The 20,154-nt window shown below is 52.1% G+C and overlaps 1 protein-coding gene across 5 annotated transcripts in view; it reads right to left on the bottom strand.

Annotated features, from left to right (window-relative positions):
* Ccdc57 (coiled-coil domain containing 57) overlaps positions 1-20,154 on the bottom strand; it is a 101,518-nt gene that overhangs the window by 51,814 nt on the left and 29,550 nt on the right. For all 5 annotated transcript variants that reach the window (XR_013435769.1, XR_013435772.1, XR_013435770.1 and 2 more), the window contains 8 exons: positions 19,655-19,756; positions 18,100-18,257; positions 17,907-17,981; positions 15,732-15,932; positions 13,680-13,838; positions 11,578-11,740; positions 11,112-11,240; positions 255-471 (listed from right to left, as the gene is read on the bottom strand). Coding sequence is in view for 1 of the 5 variants with exons in the window: in XM_078041363.1 (XP_077897489.1) it covers positions 255-471; positions 11,112-11,240; positions 11,578-11,740; positions 13,680-13,838; positions 15,732-15,932; positions 17,907-17,981; positions 18,100-18,257; positions 19,655-19,756 (1,204 nt within the window). In the remaining 4 variants the exon portion in view is untranslated. The remainder of the gene's footprint in view (positions 1-254; positions 472-11,111; positions 11,241-11,577; positions 11,741-13,679; positions 13,839-15,731; positions 15,933-17,906; positions 17,982-18,099; positions 18,258-19,654; positions 19,757-20,154) is intronic.

The raw sequence follows: 20,154 nt of genomic DNA, 5'->3' as shown, positions 1-20,154 counted from the left end.
CAGCTACTCGGGACAGCACAGCGTCCTGCCTGGCCCAGCCTGTTCCAGTTCTAAGGGCATCAGGCCTGCACCCTGTACATTGCCCTCCCCTTCACCAAGAAAAAGACTTAAACACAAAGCTCAGGACCGCCTCTTGGGGGAACAGCAGCCTTCCAGCTTTGGAATGATCTGTTGAAGGGCATTAAACAAGACTCGGACGAGAACCATCCAAGGCGATCCAGTGGGCAAGTCTAACCCTCCCCACCTCCACTCACGAGGAGGGGCCGTGTCCCCCGCAGCCTCCGCCTCGGGCAGGTGTGTGCATGCGTTCTCTCCCGACTGTGCAGAAGGAAGAGTCTCCCCACTCAGCGCCTCCATTTCCCTCCTCATCTGAGCGACAGCATTCCGCAAGCTCGTGTTCTGGTCTTGCAGCCGCTGGATTTCACTGGGTGGAAAAGCCGAACCCATTTCCCCTTTGTGCTGCCCTGGGAACTGTCAGACACACACAGGAGAAGAGGGGGGAACAGTGACTGCACCTGGGACCCAGAGGCTCCGGAGGCCAAGGCAGGAGGAACACAGTTCCAGGTGGCCTGGGCACCTTGGAAAGACCCTGTCTCAAAATCAAGAAATCAAAGGGCTTGTGGAGCACCCCTGGGTTGAACTCCCAGCATCACAAAGCAACAAACAAAAACAGAAGGAAAAAAACCAAATTAAATAAAATTTTAAAAAGGGCTGGGGATAGCTGGGTGGAGTGGCACACACCTGTAATCCCAGTAACTCAGGAGGCTGAGCAGGAGGATCCCAAGTTCAAGGCCAGCTCAGGCAATTTAGCAAAACCCTGTCTCAAGATGAGAACTAGTAACTGGAATCATTCCTTCTCTTTGCTTCCCAGAACAGGGTTTCACTGTTTCTCCTAATTTCTTTCCCTTCTTGCATTACCTGCCCCTGTCTCAAATCACCTCCAAATGTTCTTCTTTTCATGTTAGTTTGTATTTTTTTCTCTTTTCCGCCTTTGAATTCCTATGTAGTTAAATAGGATTTTGTTACCTTTAATAATCAATTGCTCCAGTTTTATGCTTGGATTGGAGGAAGTCCAGGGAACACCCTGAGGTCAGCTAGTATCTGGCTCCTCCCTGAAGTGACTGCAGTTGGCCTGGTCAGCAGCAGAGGCACATGCTCAGTGGGAGTGTCACATTCACACAGCCTGGGCTCCTAAGAAAGGGCTCACTAGTGTCCCCTCCCCTAAGAAGAGGTAATGGTCCCCACAGACGGGAAGACACACACACAAGGGAACGGGCCACCCGAGAGAGCCCACCGCACTTCAGTTGCTGCGTCCATAAACACCACCATGGAGGAAGTGCTGGTAGAATGTTCTATGAGCTAAAAGAAGATTAAGAAATGAAACTAGAGAGAAAATGCAGGAAATGAAAGAGCATTTCTTTTTCAAAGAGATTCTGAAAAAGAACCAGAGAAATACTGGAAATGAGAGATTCAATAAACCAAATTTAAAATTCAGTTGAAAGCATCACCCATAGATTAGACCACGCTGAAAACAGATTCTCAGGGCTGGGGTTATAGGGCTGGGGTTATATCTCAGTGGTAGAGCACCTCCCTAGCAGGTGTGAGGCACTGGGTTCAAGTCTCAGCCATCGACAACTAAAAAATATCTTAAAAAAGAATAACTTAAAAAAAAACAAACAGATTCTCAGACCTCAAAGACAAAGAATATAAACTTGATAATTAAGTCAACAAGTAAAGAAAAGATGTTAGGAAATCATGACTAGAATATTCAAAGAAATCTGGGATAACATTAAGAGGCCAAATATAAGAATCATTGTTGTAGAAGAAGGCACTTGAATAAAACCAAAGGAATGCACAAAATTTTTAATGAAATAATGTCAGAAAAATTTCCAACCCTTATAACAATGAAAATCCAAATATATGAGGCATTAGAACCCAAACAGATAAGATAAAAAAAAATCCTCTCCGGGGCTGGGGATGTGGCTCAAGCGGTAGCGCGCTCGCCTGGCATGCGTGTGGCCCGGGTTCGATCCTCAGCACCACATACCAACAAAGATGTTGTGTCCGCCAACTAAAAAAAAATAAGTATTAAAAATTCTCTCTCGGGGCTGGGGATGTGGCTCAAGCGGTAGTGCACTCGCCTGGCATGCGTGCGGCCCGGGTTCGATCCTCAGCACCACATACCAACAAAGATGTTGTGTCCGCCGAGAACTAAATAAAATAAATATTAAAAAAAAATTCTAAAAAAAAAAAAAAAAAAAAAAAAAAAAAAAAAAAAAAAAAAAAAAAAAATTCTCTCTCTCTCTCCTCTCTCACTTTCTCTTAAAAAAAAAAAATCCTCTCCAACACACATTATAATGACGGTACCTAAACAGAACGAGGATAGAATTCTAAGTTGCCAGAGAAAAACGAAGGTCACATTTACAGATAAGCCAATTAAACTTGCTGTTGTTCTCTCAGCCAGACTGTAAAAGCCAGAAGTGCTTGGAATCATGGGCACCAAGCCCTGATAAATCACAGGTGCAGACAAGACTGCAGTATCCATCCAAGCTACCCTTCAGAACTCAAGCTGAAATAAAAATCTTCCGTGACAAGCAGAAACTAGAAAGAAATTCATGACCACTAAGCCTGCACTACAGAACGTGCTCAATGAAGCATCTTATACAGATGAAATAAACACCAGAGCCAGTGAGTGCAAGAGTCCCACTGGAATCATATCAATCAGGGGAGAGTCCTCTCTTAATTAAGCATGAGAAATAAGTTGAAATGGCAGAAAATAAAAATCATCTCTCTATGGTAACACAGAGTGTAAATGGTCTAAACTAAAGACATAGATTGGCACACGGGATCAAAAAACAAGACCCGACCATGTGTTGTTAGCAGAGACTCACCTTTCAGGCAAAAACATCCATAGGCCAAATGTGAAGAACAGAAAAAGACGTGTACCATGCAAATGGAGACTGAAAGCAAGCAGAGATGACCACTCTTATCTCAGACAAGGTAGACCAAGACACAAAGGCCACCCATACTGGGCAAGGAATCATCCAACAGCAGGCCACGACGGTAGATCTCTACACCAGGACTGTCAGTGTGTCTGCACACAAGAGCCACACAGACCACCACCGGACGACCCTGGGCGAGTCCAGCAACGTCTTACCAGTAGACAGGTGATCCAGACAGGAGCTAACCAAGGCTCTCAGAAATAATATATCATTAATCAAGTGAAACTAACAGACATCTACGGAATATTTCATCCATCAACAACCAAATTTACTTTCTTCCCACTCACAAGGAATTTTCTCTAAAATAAACCACATTTTAGGGCACAAAGCAAGTCTAAGAAAATATTAAAAAATAGAGATCATTTCTTACATCCTATCAGCTCATAATAGGATAAAATTAGAAATCAATCACAAGAGAAAAAACAGAAACCATTTTAAAAGCTCTTTTTAGTTGTAGATGGACACAATGCCTTGTTTTTATTTATTTATTTTTATGTGGTGCTGAGGATAGAGCCCAGGGCCTCACACATGCGAGGCGGGTGCTCTGGGCTACGACCCCAGCCCAAAGAGAAACCACTTTAACACGTGGAGACTGAGTAATAGGCTTCCCAATGAGGAAAGAGTCCCGTAGGAAATCAAAGGAGAAATTTAAAAAATTCTCAGAAACAAGTGAGAACAGAGATACGATGTATCAAAATCTCTGAAACCCCACGGAGGCAGTTAAAGAGGAGAAGTCACAGTTGAGTTCCTACATACAAAAGGGAAGCTCCCAGGAGCTGGGCCGCGCTCAGGGTCAGAGCACTCGCCTGGCAGGTGCGAGGCACCGGGTCGGATTCTCAGCACTGCGTACAGGTAAGTGAACAAAATCAAGGCCCAGCAATGTCTAAAAAATATTTAAAAAAAGAAAGATCCCAAATAAATAATCTCAAAGTCCCCAAAAAGCAAGAACAAACTCATTCTAAAATCTGTAGGAGATAGAAAATAACTAAGATCAGAGTTGAAATGAATGAAATAAAAAGGATCGTACAATGAAGAGTTGGTTCTTTGAAAAGATATATTAAGTTAATAAACCTTTAAAAATTTTTTGTGGTGCTGGGGATTGAACCCAGGGCCTGTGCATGAGGGGCCAGCCCTCTGCCAACTGAGCTGTGTCCCCAGCCCACGACTGAAAAACCTTTACCCAAACTGAACAAAGGAAAGACAAAGGAGACCCATTTGTGATCAATGTGTCAAAATACATTCTACTGTCATGTAGAACTAATTAGAACAAATTTAAAAAATAAGACCTAAATCAACAAAATTAGAGCTGAAAGAGGCTACATCACCACAGAGACTTTGAAATCCAGAGGATCATCCCAATAAATGGGGAAATCTAAACAAATCATTGACAATTTTCTAGACACACATTATCTGTCCAAATTGAACCAGGAAGATACAGAAACCCTAAACTGAACAACACCAAGCAATACAACTGACCTAGTAATTACAGCCTTCTAACAATGAAAAGCCCAAGACCAGACGGACTCTCAGTGGACTTGTACTCAATCTTTAAAGAACTAACCTCGAATTATCCCATGAAATAGAAAGGGAGGGAACACTCCCAAATGCATTCTATAAAGCCAACATCACCCTGGTACCAAAACCAGACAAAGACACATACCAAAGAAAGGAAACTTCAGACTTCCCTCCCTGACACAAGAGGAAACAGGTGAGGCACTGGGTTCCCTCCTCAGCACCACATAAAATAAGTAAATGAGGGTATTCTGTTCATCTACAACTAAAACAACATATCTAAAAAATATTAGCAAACTACATTCAAGCACATATTAAAAAAAACAGTATACCATGAACAAGCAGATTTCATCCCAGGGATTGGCTCAACATATGAAAGTCAGTAAGTGTAATTCACCACCCAAATAGAAATAAAAATAAAAACATGATTATCTCGATAGATGCAGAAAACACATTCAACAAAATGTAACATCTGTTCATATTTAAAAAACACCGGAGACGCTAGGGACAGAAGCAACATCACAGTGAGAGGGGAAAACTGAAAGTGTTTCCTCTAAAATCAGGAACAGGACAAGGAGGTCACTCTTGCCACTCTTATTCAATACAGTTCTTGAAACTCTGGCCAGAGCAATCAGGCAAGAAAAGGAAATTAAAGGGATTTCACAAGTAGGAAAAGAAGTTAAATTATGTATTTGCTGATGACAGGATCCTATATGAGAAGATAAACAAAACAAGACAAAAAACAACTCTACTAGAAGACTTCTAGAGCTGATGGACAAGTTCAGCCAAGTAGCAGGACAAAAGATCAACACGCAACCATTTGCCCAGCTATCCCACTCCTTAGTTTATTCCAAAGGACTTAAAAACAGCATACTGCAGGGACACAGCCACTTCAATGTTTACAGCAGCACAATTTACAGTAGCTAAATTGGTAACCAACCCAGATGCCCTTCAGTAGATGAATGGGTAGGGAAACTGTGGTGTATAGACACAATGGAATATTACTCAGCATTAAAAGAGAATAAAATCATGGCATTTGCAGGTAAATGGATGGAGATGGAGAGTATAATGCTAAGTGAAGTTGACCAATCCCCAGAAAACCAAAGGCCGAATGCTTTCTTTGATGTGAGAATTCTGACTCATAATGGCGATGTGGGGAGAGCATGGGAGGAATGGAGGAACTCTAGATTGGGCAAAGGGGAGGGAGGGGAGGGGGGGCAAGAGGGTAGGAAAGACGGTGGAATGAGTCAGACATCTTACCCTAAGTACATATATGAAGACACGAATGGTGTGACTTGAGAAGTTGAACTCTGTATGTGTGATATGAAATGAATTGTATTCTGCTGTCCTATATAACAAATTAGAATAAATAAATAACTTAATTTTAAAAAGCTATATTAAAAAGACTTGATGTATGGTGATTGAAAAAAAATGAAGTTTAGTTGCAGGAACTCTGAGATCACCACCTGAGGACCAGACACGGCCCACGCTGGAAGCAGGACACGTGGCTTGATTGGTGTAATTTTAGTAAAAGTAAATGCAGACTTCAAAAAAAAAACAACACCCATAAATCAGTCCCTTTTCTATACTCCAATAATGAACCTGCTGAGAAATAAATAAAAAACCTATCCTGCTCACAATAACCTCAAAATAAAATAAAATGCTTGGGAATGAACCTAACTGAGGTCAAAGGTCTTTACAACAAGAACTGTGGAACACTGAAGAGAGAAGCGAAGAAGATCCCAGAAGACGGAAAGAGGCAGCGTCGACACTGTTAAAATGGCCACACCACTAAAGTGTCACGCAGATGCACTGCAGTCCCCACAAAGTACCAGTGACATTTTTCACAGAAATAGAAAAAATAGTCCTGAAATTCACATGGAAGACTAAAAGACTGAGAATAGCCAAAGCAATACTGAGCAAGAGAGCAAAGCCGGGGCACCAACACCTGCAGAAAATAATTCACAGGCAGTAAACACCAGCATGGCATTGGCCTAAAAACAGAGGAACAGGGCAGAGTCGATCCACCGAGTGTCTGGAACTTAGGCATCTGATATACACATGTACACACGTGTACCTGGCACACAGTCAACCGATGCTTGGTAAAGGCGCCAAAAGCATGTTGGAGAGCCAGGCCCAGTGGAGAATGTGGCTTGGCAGGAGGATCACGAGTTCAAAGCCAGCCTCAGTAACTTATCGAGGTGCTAAGTAACTGAGGGAGACCCCGTCTCTAAATAAAATACAAAAGAGGGCTGGGGATGTGGCTCAGTGGTGCCCCCGAGTTCAATCCCTGGTATAAAAAACAACAACAACAACAACAAAAAATATGTTGGAGAAAAGAGATGGTCTTTTTAATGAATTGTGCTTGGAAAACTGGATATACATACATAGAAATGAAACTAGGTGCCTAAACTAGATGCACAAACATCAACTCAAAGTGGATCAAAGGCTCAGGAATTAGATCAAAAGCTCCGCAGCAGTTAGAAGAACATGGAGGGTCAACACTCGGACATCTCGGCACAGGTACCGACTTCCTCAACAAGACCCTAAAACTCAAGAAATAAAACCAAGAACCAGTCAGTGGGATGACAACAAATTAAAGAGCCTCTGCACAGCAAAATAAAGGATCAAGACCGTGAGGAGAAAGACTAGAGGTGGCGCCCACTCCTCTGCAGAGCACTAATATCCAGAAGACAGAGAGAACTCAAAAGGCTCAACAGCAGCAGCAACATGAACCCTCAATGAAGAGACTGAAGAACCAAAGAGACAAATATATTGAACAATATCAGGGAAATGCAAAAGGGCAGCCATCAAGAATACAGATGAGTGGGGCGGGGGCTGGGGCTGGGCCTCAGTGGCAGAGCGCCCGCCTTGCCTGTGTGAGACCCTGGGTTCCATCCTCAGCACCACATACAAATAAATAAGTGAAATAAAGGTGTGTGTCCAACCACAACTAAAAAAATTTTAAAAAAAGAATACAAGTAATAATAAATGCTGGCCAGGCAGAGGGCACACACCTGAATCCTAGTGACCTGGGACGCTAAGCAGGAGGATCATAAGTTCAAGGCCAGCCTTGGCAACTCTGTGAGGCGCTAAGCAACCTAACGAGACCCTGTTTCAAAATAAAAAATAAATTTAGGGCTGGGTTGTAGCTTAGTGGTGTAGCGCTTGCCTCACACAGATGAGGCCCTGGGTTGGATCCTCAGTACCAAATAAAAATAAATAAATGGAATAAAGGTATTGTGTCCATCTACAACTAAAAATTTTTTTAAAAAAGAAATTTTAAAAAGGCTGAGGACTTATCTCAGTGTTAAGCACCCCTGCATTCAATCTCTGGTACCAAATAATAAATAAATAAATAAATATGCTGGCAAGGGTGTAGGGGAAAGGCACAATGATTTGTGAGACTGCGAATTTGTACACCTTTGGAAAGCAATATGGGAAATCCTCAAAAGACTGGGAATGGAACCACCAGCTAATCCACTCCTTGATATTATCCAAAAGAACCAAAGTCTGCCTTCAGCAGCATTACAGGCACGTCAATGCGTAGAGCAGCACAGCTCACAGGGGTCAGGTTAGGGAACCAGCCCGGGTTCCAGAAAATTGAAAGGAACCAGAAAATTGAAAGGAACAAACTCCTTTGAAAATAATATAACACTGCCTCTTTCAAAAAGAAACACGCACACTGCTTTCCCACTGTTGATAATGCTGTCAAAACAGTGTGCCCCAGAAACAGGATTTAAGTGAAAACTTAAAAAGGGTGGGGAATAGCCAGGCACGATGGCACACCCTGTGCTCCCAGCAGCGTGGAGGCTGAGGCAGAAGGATCAGACCAGCCTGGGAACTTAGGAGGATCTATGCCGAGTCAGCTGGGGTGCAGCAGGGCCTTCGCTGCCCGACCAACCCCTCTGCCTCTCTGCGCTGCTGAGTTATCTGATTCCAGGACCACTGGTGGGACACATAACCTCCTGCCGTGGAAATCAGCACTGCCCCGGTCAGCAGTGGTGATGTCCTTGGCACCCATGACTCTGCATGGCCAGCTCCAGGGGACCAGGCCCACTGACCTAGATTGCTAGCCAAGCCCACCGACCCTCGCCTCTGTACCTTCCCTGGGTGGCCTTAAAGCTGGCACCCAGAGATCAGCCTCAGACCTGCCTTCCCAGTGGCACACACTGAGAACAGACTCCTGCCTCCTTCTCCTCTGTGCCAATGGCTGGGCCTCATCTGTTGGGACCTCCCAGGACTCTAGTGACAGGATACCTATTCTAGTCCCCGGCTGGTGGCATCCTCTCCCCGCTCTCCTGCCTGCCGCACAGAGGCAGCACCTGCTGCTCTGCGGGGTTGCCTCTGCACTGGGGCTGCTTTGCGCGATGCTCCACTCTGGCACCAGGCATCAGCACCCGCCTCTGCACAGAGTGGTGAGCACCAAGCAGAAGCTGTGGTTGTGACCTCTGAGCCGAGTCAGGCAGAGGGCGAATCCTGCACTGGCCCCAGAGAAGCCTCCAGGACCCAACTCCATGCCCCCTGCTCCCCAACCTCCTCCGCACCTGGCGGCAGCCACTGCTCCTGTGCTGCAGTTAGTTCTGCCAGGCGAGGCGCACGCCTGCCCGTGTCTGTCGGAGCAGGCTTCTGTGGCCTCTCCCACTGCACCCTGGCCCTGAGGCCAGGCTCCCTCAGAGCTGGACAGTCTGCAGAGGGGCTCTGGGCACCGTCTGTCTCCAGGGCAGCTCAGGCTCAGTGGGAGCCTCCATGGTGCAGCTGCGGGGTCTCAGCTGGGCCTGGGTCCGAGACGAAGGATGTTTCACAGGTGGGACGTGATTGTTTCTGACCCCAACCCACTTCCCGGTCTCGCTTTTTCACCAAGACCAAGCCAGAGACAGACCCGACCAGGCACCGACGTCTCCTTCTGGTGGCCAGCCAGGAGTGGGAGAACACTGACAGGAACGAAAGCCTGGTTCCCCCCCGGGGGCAGTGAGGCGCAGGCTGCTGCTGCTGCCAGCCCCCAGGCACTGTGTGGCGGAGGAAGACGGCCCCTCGTCTGCCCCTGGTCACCCTGGAAGGGGCCTGAGCCTGGCCATGGTGTCTGACTCTACCCCTGGGGCTCGCTGCCCACGGCGTGTGTCCAACATGCTCTCCTGGGACTCTGAGTGAGTGTGGGGACAGCACTGCCCACAGGGGAGGGAAGAGGCACTGGTGGCCAGTTGGGCCCTGCCTTCTGCTGCTGAGCTCCCAGGCACCTCGCTGCCTGCAGCAGGGCCACAGGCGAGCACCAAGCACCGGGAGCCGAGAGGCCGGAGCCAGCCCAGGGCTGCCCTGCCAGGAGGACGGCCTGCTACCAAGAGCTCGAGGAAGAGCCACACTGGAGTGCAAGGCTCCTGCCTGCCCTCAGCCTCCCTGGCTGACCGTGGGAGGGAAGGGAAGGGGAGGGAAGACCTAGGAGGCAGTCCTAGGCCCCACCCAGAAAGGTCCCCGAAGCACTCAGTCCTCTGCTACCTTAGGCCACAGGGGGAGTGGCTGTCCCTCATGAGATAATAATGGCCTCAACATGTTCTAAGAAGGTCATGCTAAGTGCAGGCTCACCCTCCAGTGGACGCAGGTTAAGATGGCTTCTGAGCCTCGTTCCCAAACCAGATCCCTGACCCCTGCCTGGGGACACAGATTGCCCAGCAGCTGTGGCAGCTCAGGCCAGCTCCTCAGGCCAGAGCACCCACCTGAGCAGGATGAAGCAGGCTGACAGATGCTGTGTCACCGACCACAGTGGCACAGGCTTAGTACTTAACAACTATTGGCCACTATCGTCCCCGCCAATCAAAACCAGGTGCTTCAAGGACAGCATGGCATGGAATGACCCGCTCTATGGTATGAGGAAAAGACTGTAATAATGATTCTTCATCAACATCTACTGTCCAGTCATATTTGGGATTTTGTTCTTTTTCAGGCTGGGGATGGAACCCAGGGTTCTCCACAAGCTCAGCCTACGCCTGTGACCTATCCCTGGGCTACACCTCCAGCCTCAAGTTGCATTTGAATTTGGGGCTTTTAGTGCTTTCAAATGCTAAAGATACAGCGCTGACCCCATCTGTGATCCCAGTGACCAGGAGGCCAAGGCAGGAGGCTAGCAAGTTCAAGGCCAGCCTCAGGAACCTGGCGAGACTCTGTCTTAAATTTTGAATAGAGGGGGAGGGGGCTGGGGGTGTCACTCAGTGGTAGAGCTCCCCTGGGTTAAATTCCCAGCACCAAAAAAAAAAAAAAAAAAAGGCAAAGATACGAAGAAGATTCTGAAGAGCGCTGAACAGTGTACGTACTACTCTAACTCTTTTCTTTTTCAGTGCTGGGAATGGATCCCAGCGGCTCCTACAAACCAGGCAAGTGCTCTGTTTAGTTTTTGAGATGGGTCTGGCTAAACTGCAGAGGGGCTTGCAATCCTCCTGCCTCAGCCACCTGCTGGCTCCACTTGAATTCTCCAAAGCCCCACACTCAGGCTTGTTTGACAGCCAGTCACTGAAGGGACGGGACTGAAAGGCCCACGGTGGTTCTGGCCACGGGGCACTATTCGCGGTATCTGCTGAGCAGGAAGCTGGGAGGAAGTGTGCTCACCTCCTTCACAGGGAGGAGTCCCTGCGCCTGCAGCGCCTCCACAGCCTGGTCCCGCTCCAGGGTCACGGCCCTCAGCACCGCCTCCTGCTCACGCAGGGCCCGCTCAGTCTCCTGGAGTTTGGCAGTGACCTGGGAAGACATCCCTGGTGGAGACGGGCAGCACTGGCCGGTTCCTGAGACCAGCCTCCCTTTTCCGCTTAAGAGGCAAATGGCAGGTGCAGGTGAGAAAAGTCCTGAGGGCCAGTGCCACGTGGCACTCAGAACTCATGGCCACGTCTGCGGAGGCAGGACCAGTCCCAGCCTGTACCAGTGCACACAGCAACGTAATGACACGCTGCAGGGGCTGCAGGGCAGGGCACGGTCACGACTGCTCAGTGAGGCCTCTGCCAGGCACTGCCCGCGCTCCCGGCCCTCCTCCTCAAGAAGCCCCTCCTCGGGAAGCCTGCGCCCGCAGCGCCACACACACCTGATCTCTGGCCTCCAGCAGGCCCTGGATCAAGGCCTCAGACCTCTGGATCTGTTCCCTCTCGATGCTGTCGCAGCGGCGCTGCCAGTCTAGGTTCAGCTGCACCTGGTCGCGCCCCAGGTTCCTCTCCCTTTCCACTGCCAGGGACAGTTCCTGCTTGTACCTGTGGCACATGCAAACGCCCACATTAACGTTGCTTGAGGTTCCTTCCACGTGAAGAGCAGAGGTGGGGTGTCTCCTGCAGGGCTCCACTGCACCCGCCACGGGCTTCCTGTCTCCAGGTCAGCCTACGCCGACACGGGACACACACATGCCTACAGGCACACGGAATCTTCTGTGCTCAAGACTCGGAGGAGAAACGGCATCTGCAGATGGCCAACAACATGTCTGCAGATGGCAGATGGACAGATGTCAAAGATCACCCAACACTGAGAAAACCCCACGCCGCGGAGGAAACCAGTTCCAGGTATACAGGAAGAGAAGGGGTGACCCTAACAGACAAAAAGCTGCAAGGGCAGCAGGCCAGCAGCAGCAGGACGCCGGCAGTGTGCAGGGCAGAGGCCACCGTCCAGGTGAGGAGCTGGTTCTACCAGAGAAAGGCCAGCTGTCGAGAAGCCAGGACGCCGCCCAGTGCCCTCACTTGGCCAAGAACTTCACTACAGTGGCGGAGGCGATGGTGGAAAGGGGATCCAGTCACAGCTACAGATTTCCAGGCCTCTCAGCTGCTGGCCAGAAGATGGCCACGAGGACACCAGAGACAGAAGGCGCCCCCCGCCCCAGGGCCTGTGTGCAGTTCTCTGCCTGAACCTACAAGGACTGAGCCTTCTCAAGGGGCTAGTCACTGGGCCGGAGCAGGTTTCAAAGCCACAAGACAGAGGAGCAGAGGGGAGCTGGCAGATCAGACTAGAAACAGAAGAGAAGGGCGCTCAGAAACCTCAGAGTGGCGGGAAAGGAGGCAACCCTTCCTGAACTGCGGAGACACAGAATGCGAGCACCACACCGCGTCTGCGCGGCATCAGAACCGTGGGGTGCAGCTGAGCTCTACTCCAGCCCAAGAGGGTGCTCAGAACTGCCGTCGGCTCCTGCCATCAGGGTCCATGGGAAACACAGCAAGCCAAGCGAACCCAAGGAAACGGACAGAGTGAACGCCATGAAACTGGAAAGAGAAAGACAGTGAGAAGGTTAAGACCAAAACAAAGCAGAGACGGACAGATCAGCAGCCCTCTAGTGGGCTGGTGGAGAGGAAAGACGGACAGATCAGCAGCCCTCTAGTGGGCTGGTGGAGAGGAAAGACGGACAGATCAGCAGCCCTCTAGTGGGCTGGTGGAGAGGAAAGAGAAACTGGAAACCGGTATCCAGACGAGTGCGGCTGACACCTCCCATGTATTCAAAGCATAATAAAGGGCCACCAAGGGCAGTCTTGTGCCTTCAAGGTAATAGCTAGGTGAAATGGACAGACACAAGTTACCAAGTGGACGTAGGAAAAGGGGAAGCGAACCGTGTACCTCGGACACTTCCACAGAGAGAAGCCCAGCCTGTGCCTGCAACACCCACTCCTCTCAAAAGAGGGTGCTAAGCCAAAGAAGCCAGATTCAAGACCAGCGCCGAGGGCTCCAGCCAGCGCCGGGAACTCGGACCAGGCTGCTCCTCTGCACACAGAGCCCACCGTGGGGGCTGCAGACAGCTACTGGCTGAGGAGCCTGGGGTGGCTGTGTGGCGGTGACAGTTGGAGTGGGCACCTCCACTACATCCGAGTTACTCTCAGTGAAGCTGACCTTACAAACTACAGAGGACAGCACCCAGTGGAGAGCTGGAGGGGAACCCCAGGACCTTGACCAGCACGCCAAGGACACAGGCAAGGCCTGCCCAGAACCCTGGGGCTCAGACCTGCTGGGCCCTGCTGCTGAAGGAGGCCCCCCGCGTGGCCCTGGGCACGCCCTGCCTCCCTCCACACCCCCTCACTACCACGCTCTTTTCTGCTTTCTCATTTCTCCTCAAAGAAGGCCAGGCCAGGACTGGTCTGTGCAGCTGGACTCCTCAGGACCGGAGTGGTTCCAGCCTGCAGCAGGTCCTCACAGAAATGGCTGCCCTGGGGACATTACCTGGCCACATCCTGCTGGCGTCGTGCCAACTGTGCCTGGAGCTTCACCTCCTCTTCCCGCAGTGTCTGAACCTGAAGGTCTTTGGCGACGGCCTCCTTGGACATCTGAGTGACCTGGGCGTCCCAGCTGGCTTTGAGAGCAGCTGCGTCTTCACGGAGCCTGGACGGAAGGTCCGGGGATGCGGTGTGCTGGCCACTTGTGCCCTCCACCCCTCGACACTTCTGCACATCAGCTTTTCAGGAGCACCAGAGCCCAGGTCCCCACCTGGACCCAGGCGACGGTTCTACCCAGAAGCACTGCCAGCCAGCCCGCCCAGCTACCAGATATCGCTGAACCTAGGACACAGGGCTGTGTCCTGAAGGCCACCCGCTGGAGGCGGCCCTGTCAAGCCACCGCATGTCTGCAGCCCTAGCTGGGCCCAGCACAGCAGCTCACACACGAGGACAGGCGACACACGATTTCAGACTGAGCCCAAGACGAGGCTCCGCAGGACACCTTGCAGGAGCGACACAGCAGAGTGCCTCTGGGGGGGGACACCGAGACGGGACCAGTTTCCCAAGAAAAACACTGGAGACACCTGGAGATACCGACTGGGGGCCACGGCACTGACCCCACAAGCAGCACTGTCCCTTGCTTGGTGGCAGACCCTCCTATTGAAGACGACCTGACCAGCCACTGGGTCGCACAGTGGCACCTGTTCACCTCACCCTGGAACAGACCTCGGGTACCTGCGCTGATGAGAGGCTGACTGTGGTGGTTACAAGCAGAGGCCACCACTGGTCATAAGGGGCCAGCCAAAAAACCTGGCATGGGAGGAGTGTTTCCAGCTTGGTCTTGTCTAGGGCAACTTGGGGCCCGGACTTGAGGGGCACCAGGAAGAGTCCTGTGGAGGCACCGGCATCTCTGGCTCCCAGGCACCTGGCTAGGAGCCCTCTGTGCTGGAACAGGGCTGCACCTCTAGGCCATGGCCTGCACTTCCAGATGGGCACAAGCACAGCCAGGAACCGTGTCTGCCCGGGCCCCCGTGCTCAGCCACCTGCTCCCAGCTCAGGCAGGAGTCATCACAGGAGGACACCAACAGGCGCCAACAGCAGAAAGACTCAACAGCAGAAAGCTCACTCCCAGCCATGGGCTTCCACCTTGACCCCACAGAAAACCAGCAGCACTGCTGGCCCAGGGGACGATTAAGAACAAGTCACTGCGTGACTCTGACTTACACTCCGGAAGACTTGTCTAGAGAAAAGGGGGAAGACACGATTTTTTAATTATTTATTTTTAAAAATATTTTAGTTTTTTTAGATGGATACAATATTTTTATTTTGTTTTTATGTGGTGCTGAGAATCAAACCCAGTGCCTCACGCATGCTAGGCGAGCGTGCTACCACTTGAGCCACATCCCCAGCCTGTGAATTTTCTTAAGTGATAGATTTTATTGTGCATACTTTACCGCAAATGATAAATGCACACATATGCACACAGAAACTACATAAGGGAAAGAACTGAGCCCTGCACAGTGGCACGTGCCTGTCACCCCAGCCACTTAGAAGGCTGGGGCAGGAGGATTGCAAGTTCAAGGCCAGCCTCAGCAACTTAGCCAAGTCCTCAGCAACTTAGCAAGGTTGTGTCTCAAAATAAAAAAGGGCTAGGATGGGGCTGGGGTTTTAGCTCAATGGTAGAGCGCTTGCCTAGCTTGTGCAAGGCACTGGATTTGATTCTCAGCATTGCATAAAAATAAATAAATAAATAAAAGGTATTGTGTCCATCCGTAACTAAAACTCAGTGGTGGTGGTGGGGTGTTCCTGGGATGAAGCTCTGTAGTAGAGCATTCCTGGGTTCAATCCCCAGGACTGCAATCAATCAATCAATCAAACAAACAAACAAACAGAAAATGACAGAAGAATCATTAAGAAAAATGACCTGGCAGCTACAGAAGTCACCCACCAGCTGCAGGCCCCCCTCCCTCTGTGTGAGGTGGCATGAGCCCACCCAGGAGCCCAGCACCCCAGGGCCCAGCACCCCGTGAGTGGAGGCAGCAGCAAGCTGTAAGCTCACCTGTCAATGACAGCGTCCTTCTCCCTGGCGGCGTCAGCCTGAGTCCACTCAGCCCTGCGCAGCTGCACCTCCAGGGCGTCACCATGGGCCTGCAGCTCCAGGACCCTGGCCTCCAGTGCCCGCAGCTGCTCCGCATGTGTGCCCTTCACAGCCACCAGCATCGCGTCCCTCTCCCTGGCCAAACGGTCCAGCTCCTCGTGCCTGGACCACAGGGAAGGGCCCACCGTGCGTCACCCAGAGCTGCACTCAGCAGCCGTCCCCAGACCACGGTCACGGCTGCACCTTGTCCCTGAGGTGGTGACTGCTGCTGCAGGCAGCACCGCCCTCATCTTTGGGGGACATTCATTACCACTCCTCCCACACGGCACAGACACCGTGAACGCCCCAGGTCAGAGGTGTAAAGCACAGACCTGGCTCCACCACCACAGCTCCGGGGACCACCGAGGGCAGAGCGCAGACATTAGCCGCCAGCGCAGCGGTGCCCAGCGGCTCAGTGGCCCTGGGAGCCGTCGTTATGAAAGCCTGCTTTCCTAACAGGCTGCAAGCTCCGTCTGGCGATCTGGAGCCCCCTCGACATTACCCCAAATGCCATAAAGGCACTGGCGAGGGGCGGCCTGCAGCGCAGGCCTGGCAGGACCCTGTGTCCCAGCAAGGACATGCTCTGCCAGTTTGCCGACTGGGGATATATTCCCTACTCTGAGACCCAGTCTGCCAGTCTGAGGTCGGCCATGGCATAATTCCTGGGGAGGCAAGGCACTCCGTCTCCCCAGAGCTCCGCTGGTGCCCTCGGGCACAGGCTTTGGCCCTCCCACCCCACCAGCCCCTGGGCATTCCAGGTGCCTCCCAGCAGAGCAGCAGCAGCAGCAGCAGCAGCAGCAGCATGGGGGGGGGGGCTGGGCGGAGTCTGGCTGGGGCTTCTCACACAATCTCCCAACTGGTCAGTGAAGGGTCCTGCTAACCCTTGGTGAGCAGGTCCCACCTGCTCTCTGCAGTCACCAAGGTGAGGAGCCCCTCAACTCATCAGCAGACGGGCCGTCTGCAACCATTCTTGCTGGAGGTCACTAGGTGCTGGTGCATAACCTGGAAGGAGGTGGGACCCACTCAGCTCTGCCAGCGCGGCAGGGACAAGGCCTCAGCCAGGCAGGCAGGCTGGCTGGGGAGTCCACGCACCTCAGTAGGAGGGGCGCCCACGGTGCTGTGCATCCCACTTAGTAGTTGCTGATCTTATGGTGAACGGTGTTGTCTTGTGGGCTGCAGACTAATAACTATACCTTGATTTAGAAACCCTTCACAAGGTCAGCACCTGTGACCCCAGCAAGAGTGAGTTTAGTTTAAATATTGTTAGGGTGATTGATTACAAATTTTTACCAGCATAAAAAATATATTCAAGTAATTCCTATGAGGATTGGGAGCATGGGTCCAAGGATTGGGAGCAGGGGTCCAAGGATGAAGGGCATGGTGTAGGGTGCAAGAGGAAAGCCGTGGCAGGTGGCAGGTCACCGTGTGTTTAGATGTCCCTAGGTGCACTTGGAAGAGTAACCAAACAAGGTTCCTTCCTTTATTGTGGTTCTGGAGGCTGAAATCAGGGCCTCACAGGTGCTAGGCAGGCGCTCCACCACTGAGCTTGCACCCTACCCCACCCTTTTCCAATTCTTTGTTAAGTTGCCCAGGTTGTCTTAAATGTCAGTCCTCCTGCCTCAGCCTCCTGAGCATCTGGGATTACAGGCGTGGCCACAGTGACCTGTTCCCTTTTACATTTTGAGATATTGGGGCTGGGGATACAGCTCAGTTGGTAGAGTGCTTGCCTTGTATGCACAAGGCCCTGGGTTCAATCCCCAGCACCACGAAACAAAAACAAAAAACAAAAAAGAAAAAAAAGGTCATCTGTAGCTATAAACTAAAACAGATGAGCTGGTCAATAACATTTCCAGGTTTCAAAAGCTAACTTTTAACTGAGGCTTTCAAAGTGTTTTTGAAGTGTGGAAGTGTTTTGAAGTGTTTCCAGTGCTGGGGATCAAGCCCTGGACCTCCAGCATGCTCAGGGCATCTCTACGCTGAGCCAGGCCCCGGCAGCCACTCCACGGGGGGCACGTGCTCTGCCGTGGCCTGCTCCGGGAGGGCTGGCTCAGCTGGCTCAGCTGTGTGACCTGGGCTCCGACACGAGGAGAGGCTCACTTCCTCTTGAATATCTCCTCTTCTTTCTTCCTGGTCAGCTGCACAGAGTGAAGCTTATCCTCCAAGTCCTTTATCCTAAACAGGTGACAACAGAACAGGTAAGGAGCTAGCAGGACCTGGCCTGGAGCCGGCGAAGAGGGCAGACCCACGGGCAGACCCAGGGGTCCAGCCCAGCAGGAGGAGGGCCACCCACCGGGCGTCCTTCAGGGCTTCCACTTCCCGCAGCTCCCAGGCGCGGCCCTGCAGCTGCTTCTCCAGCTCGGCGTTGGCCGTCTCCGCTCTCTGCAGACACTCTGCTGCCTGGGCCCCAGCTTCCTTTAGAGCCTCCAGCTCCTTGCTCAGTAGTTTAACCTAAGGAAGACTTCACAAGTTCAGAGGCGGGCAGCTGGACAGGAGGACGAAGGACTGCACTCTCCCCAGTGCCGCGTGGCCGTTTCAGAGCAGCGAACAAACGCAGCGGGCCTGAAGGTCCCCACCACTGGGAGGCAACAGGGCCTGAGGTGGAGACGTGCCGACCCCCCTGTGTGACCACACACGTCACACGATACCGTGCGTCAACGAAACACGGGAACACTCAAAAGGAGGATGCAACCGGCATAAACCGAGACTCCAGAGGTAAACTGCTGCTTCACCAGGAGAGAGCAGCAGCAAACAGGAAGAAGGTCCTCAGGCCGTCCCCACGAGAATACAGAGACACCCAGGACCTCTGAGGGCCCCCTCCCCTGTCCACCTGCCACTGACCAACTAAAACTACTCATCTCTCAAGACAAAACTTGATTATCATTCAAACACTGAAATTGAACACAGAGCAAGGGAAGTCAGTGCAGGTCACAGACCACCTCTGAGCCCTTCTGGGTGCTGCTCAGATGAGCCCTGGCCTCCCTGCCACCTGTACAAGACGAGTGTGAGGGCAGCTGTTGGGCCAGGGTGGCTGCCAGGCCGGGGCAGCAGTGTCCACATAGGGCAACCCTCTTGTGTGGCAGGTACTTGAGGTGTGCTACCTTATGCAGCAGACAGAGCTGAGAGCAGGCACCTCGGGGTCCTCACCTGTGTGCCCGGCCCATCACAGCACACAGGGCATCCACACGGCCTACCTATTCTCTCTTTAGGCTTAGAGATCCCCAAAGCAGCCTCATGAGGATCCCGGTGTGGCAGCCCTGGCCTCAAGCCCCAGACAGCTCTGGGCTCTGGCTGAGAACTTGGTACTAAGCCCCGGGGTGGGAGTGGGGGTCTGGGAGACTTGGGGATAGGCCCTGTGCCAGAGCAGCAGGGGCCAGGTCAAGAGCCACCTACTGTTCCCCCAGCAGGGGTCCTCAAGCTGGCCCTTGTGTTCACTCCTCGAGGTGAGCTGTGTCCTGGCACTGTCCGGGGTGCTGAGTCTGTGTGCACACAGTGGCAGCCGCACTCTGCCCCCCAGCAAGGCTATGGCTCCAGCTGGGCCATGCGTCAGTTGCTCGCTCCAGGCAGGCCCTGACCCCTGAGCCTTGGCTTCCAAGGCTTGCTGTAAAGTGGGGAGACCCCCACCAGCCCACGTTGAGAAGGCCAACAGCAGGGCAGGCTGCAGGAGGCTGGGAGTTGACGGTGGAGGGAGGGCACCCTCTCAAGGCTTCAGGTGGCTGGACTGGGATGGAGAGAGCCTGCTGCAGTCTCTGAGTGAGCTGTCTGGCTTGCAGGGCAGAAGTCGCCTGCCACTCGGGAAGAGGGATCCCTGCTGATGAGGACAGCTTTCCCAGCCAGAGGTGCAGTACCTTGAGCTCCTGGGACAAGACCACACTGCTCATGCCATCAGCCTGCAGTCGGAACTCGTGCTCCCTCTTCTGCATTTCAGATTCGAATTCTAGCAGCAGTTCCTGAAACAAAAAGGACTCACACTGAAAGGACAGCGGGGCCAGCCCATCTAGGTCAGGGTAGGTGGACACAGCCGTCAGCTACCACTGAGAAGTCAGGGGCCCATGGGGGAGCACTGGTGGGCCATGGCCACCGCATGGACCTCCTGCCACAGCGCACCGGGACACAAGTGTTTGCCAGTGCCGGGAGGGTCTACAGTCCGAATGTGGCCGGCCCCACTCACCCCTGTGCCGGAAGCCTGACCCCGCTGCGGCAGCCCTGGGGAGGCCTCTGGATGATCAGAGCCGGGGCCCTCAGAGCACTGCCGCAGCTCTCACAGGCAGGGACTGGCTCCTACAGGTCCTTTGCAAAGTCAAGCCTGGCCTGCCCTGGTCTCTGGCTTCCCGGCTGACCCACATGC

This window comes from Ictidomys tridecemlineatus, chromosome 3 (genome assembly GCF_052094955.1).
Source record: "Ictidomys tridecemlineatus isolate mIctTri1 chromosome 3, mIctTri1.hap1, whole genome shotgun sequence".
Classification (NCBI taxonomy): Eukaryota; Metazoa; Chordata; class Mammalia; order Rodentia; family Sciuridae; genus Ictidomys; species Ictidomys tridecemlineatus.
The sequence above is the reverse complement of the archived record's forward strand: the minus strand, read 5'-3'. Positions and strand labels throughout refer to the sequence as shown.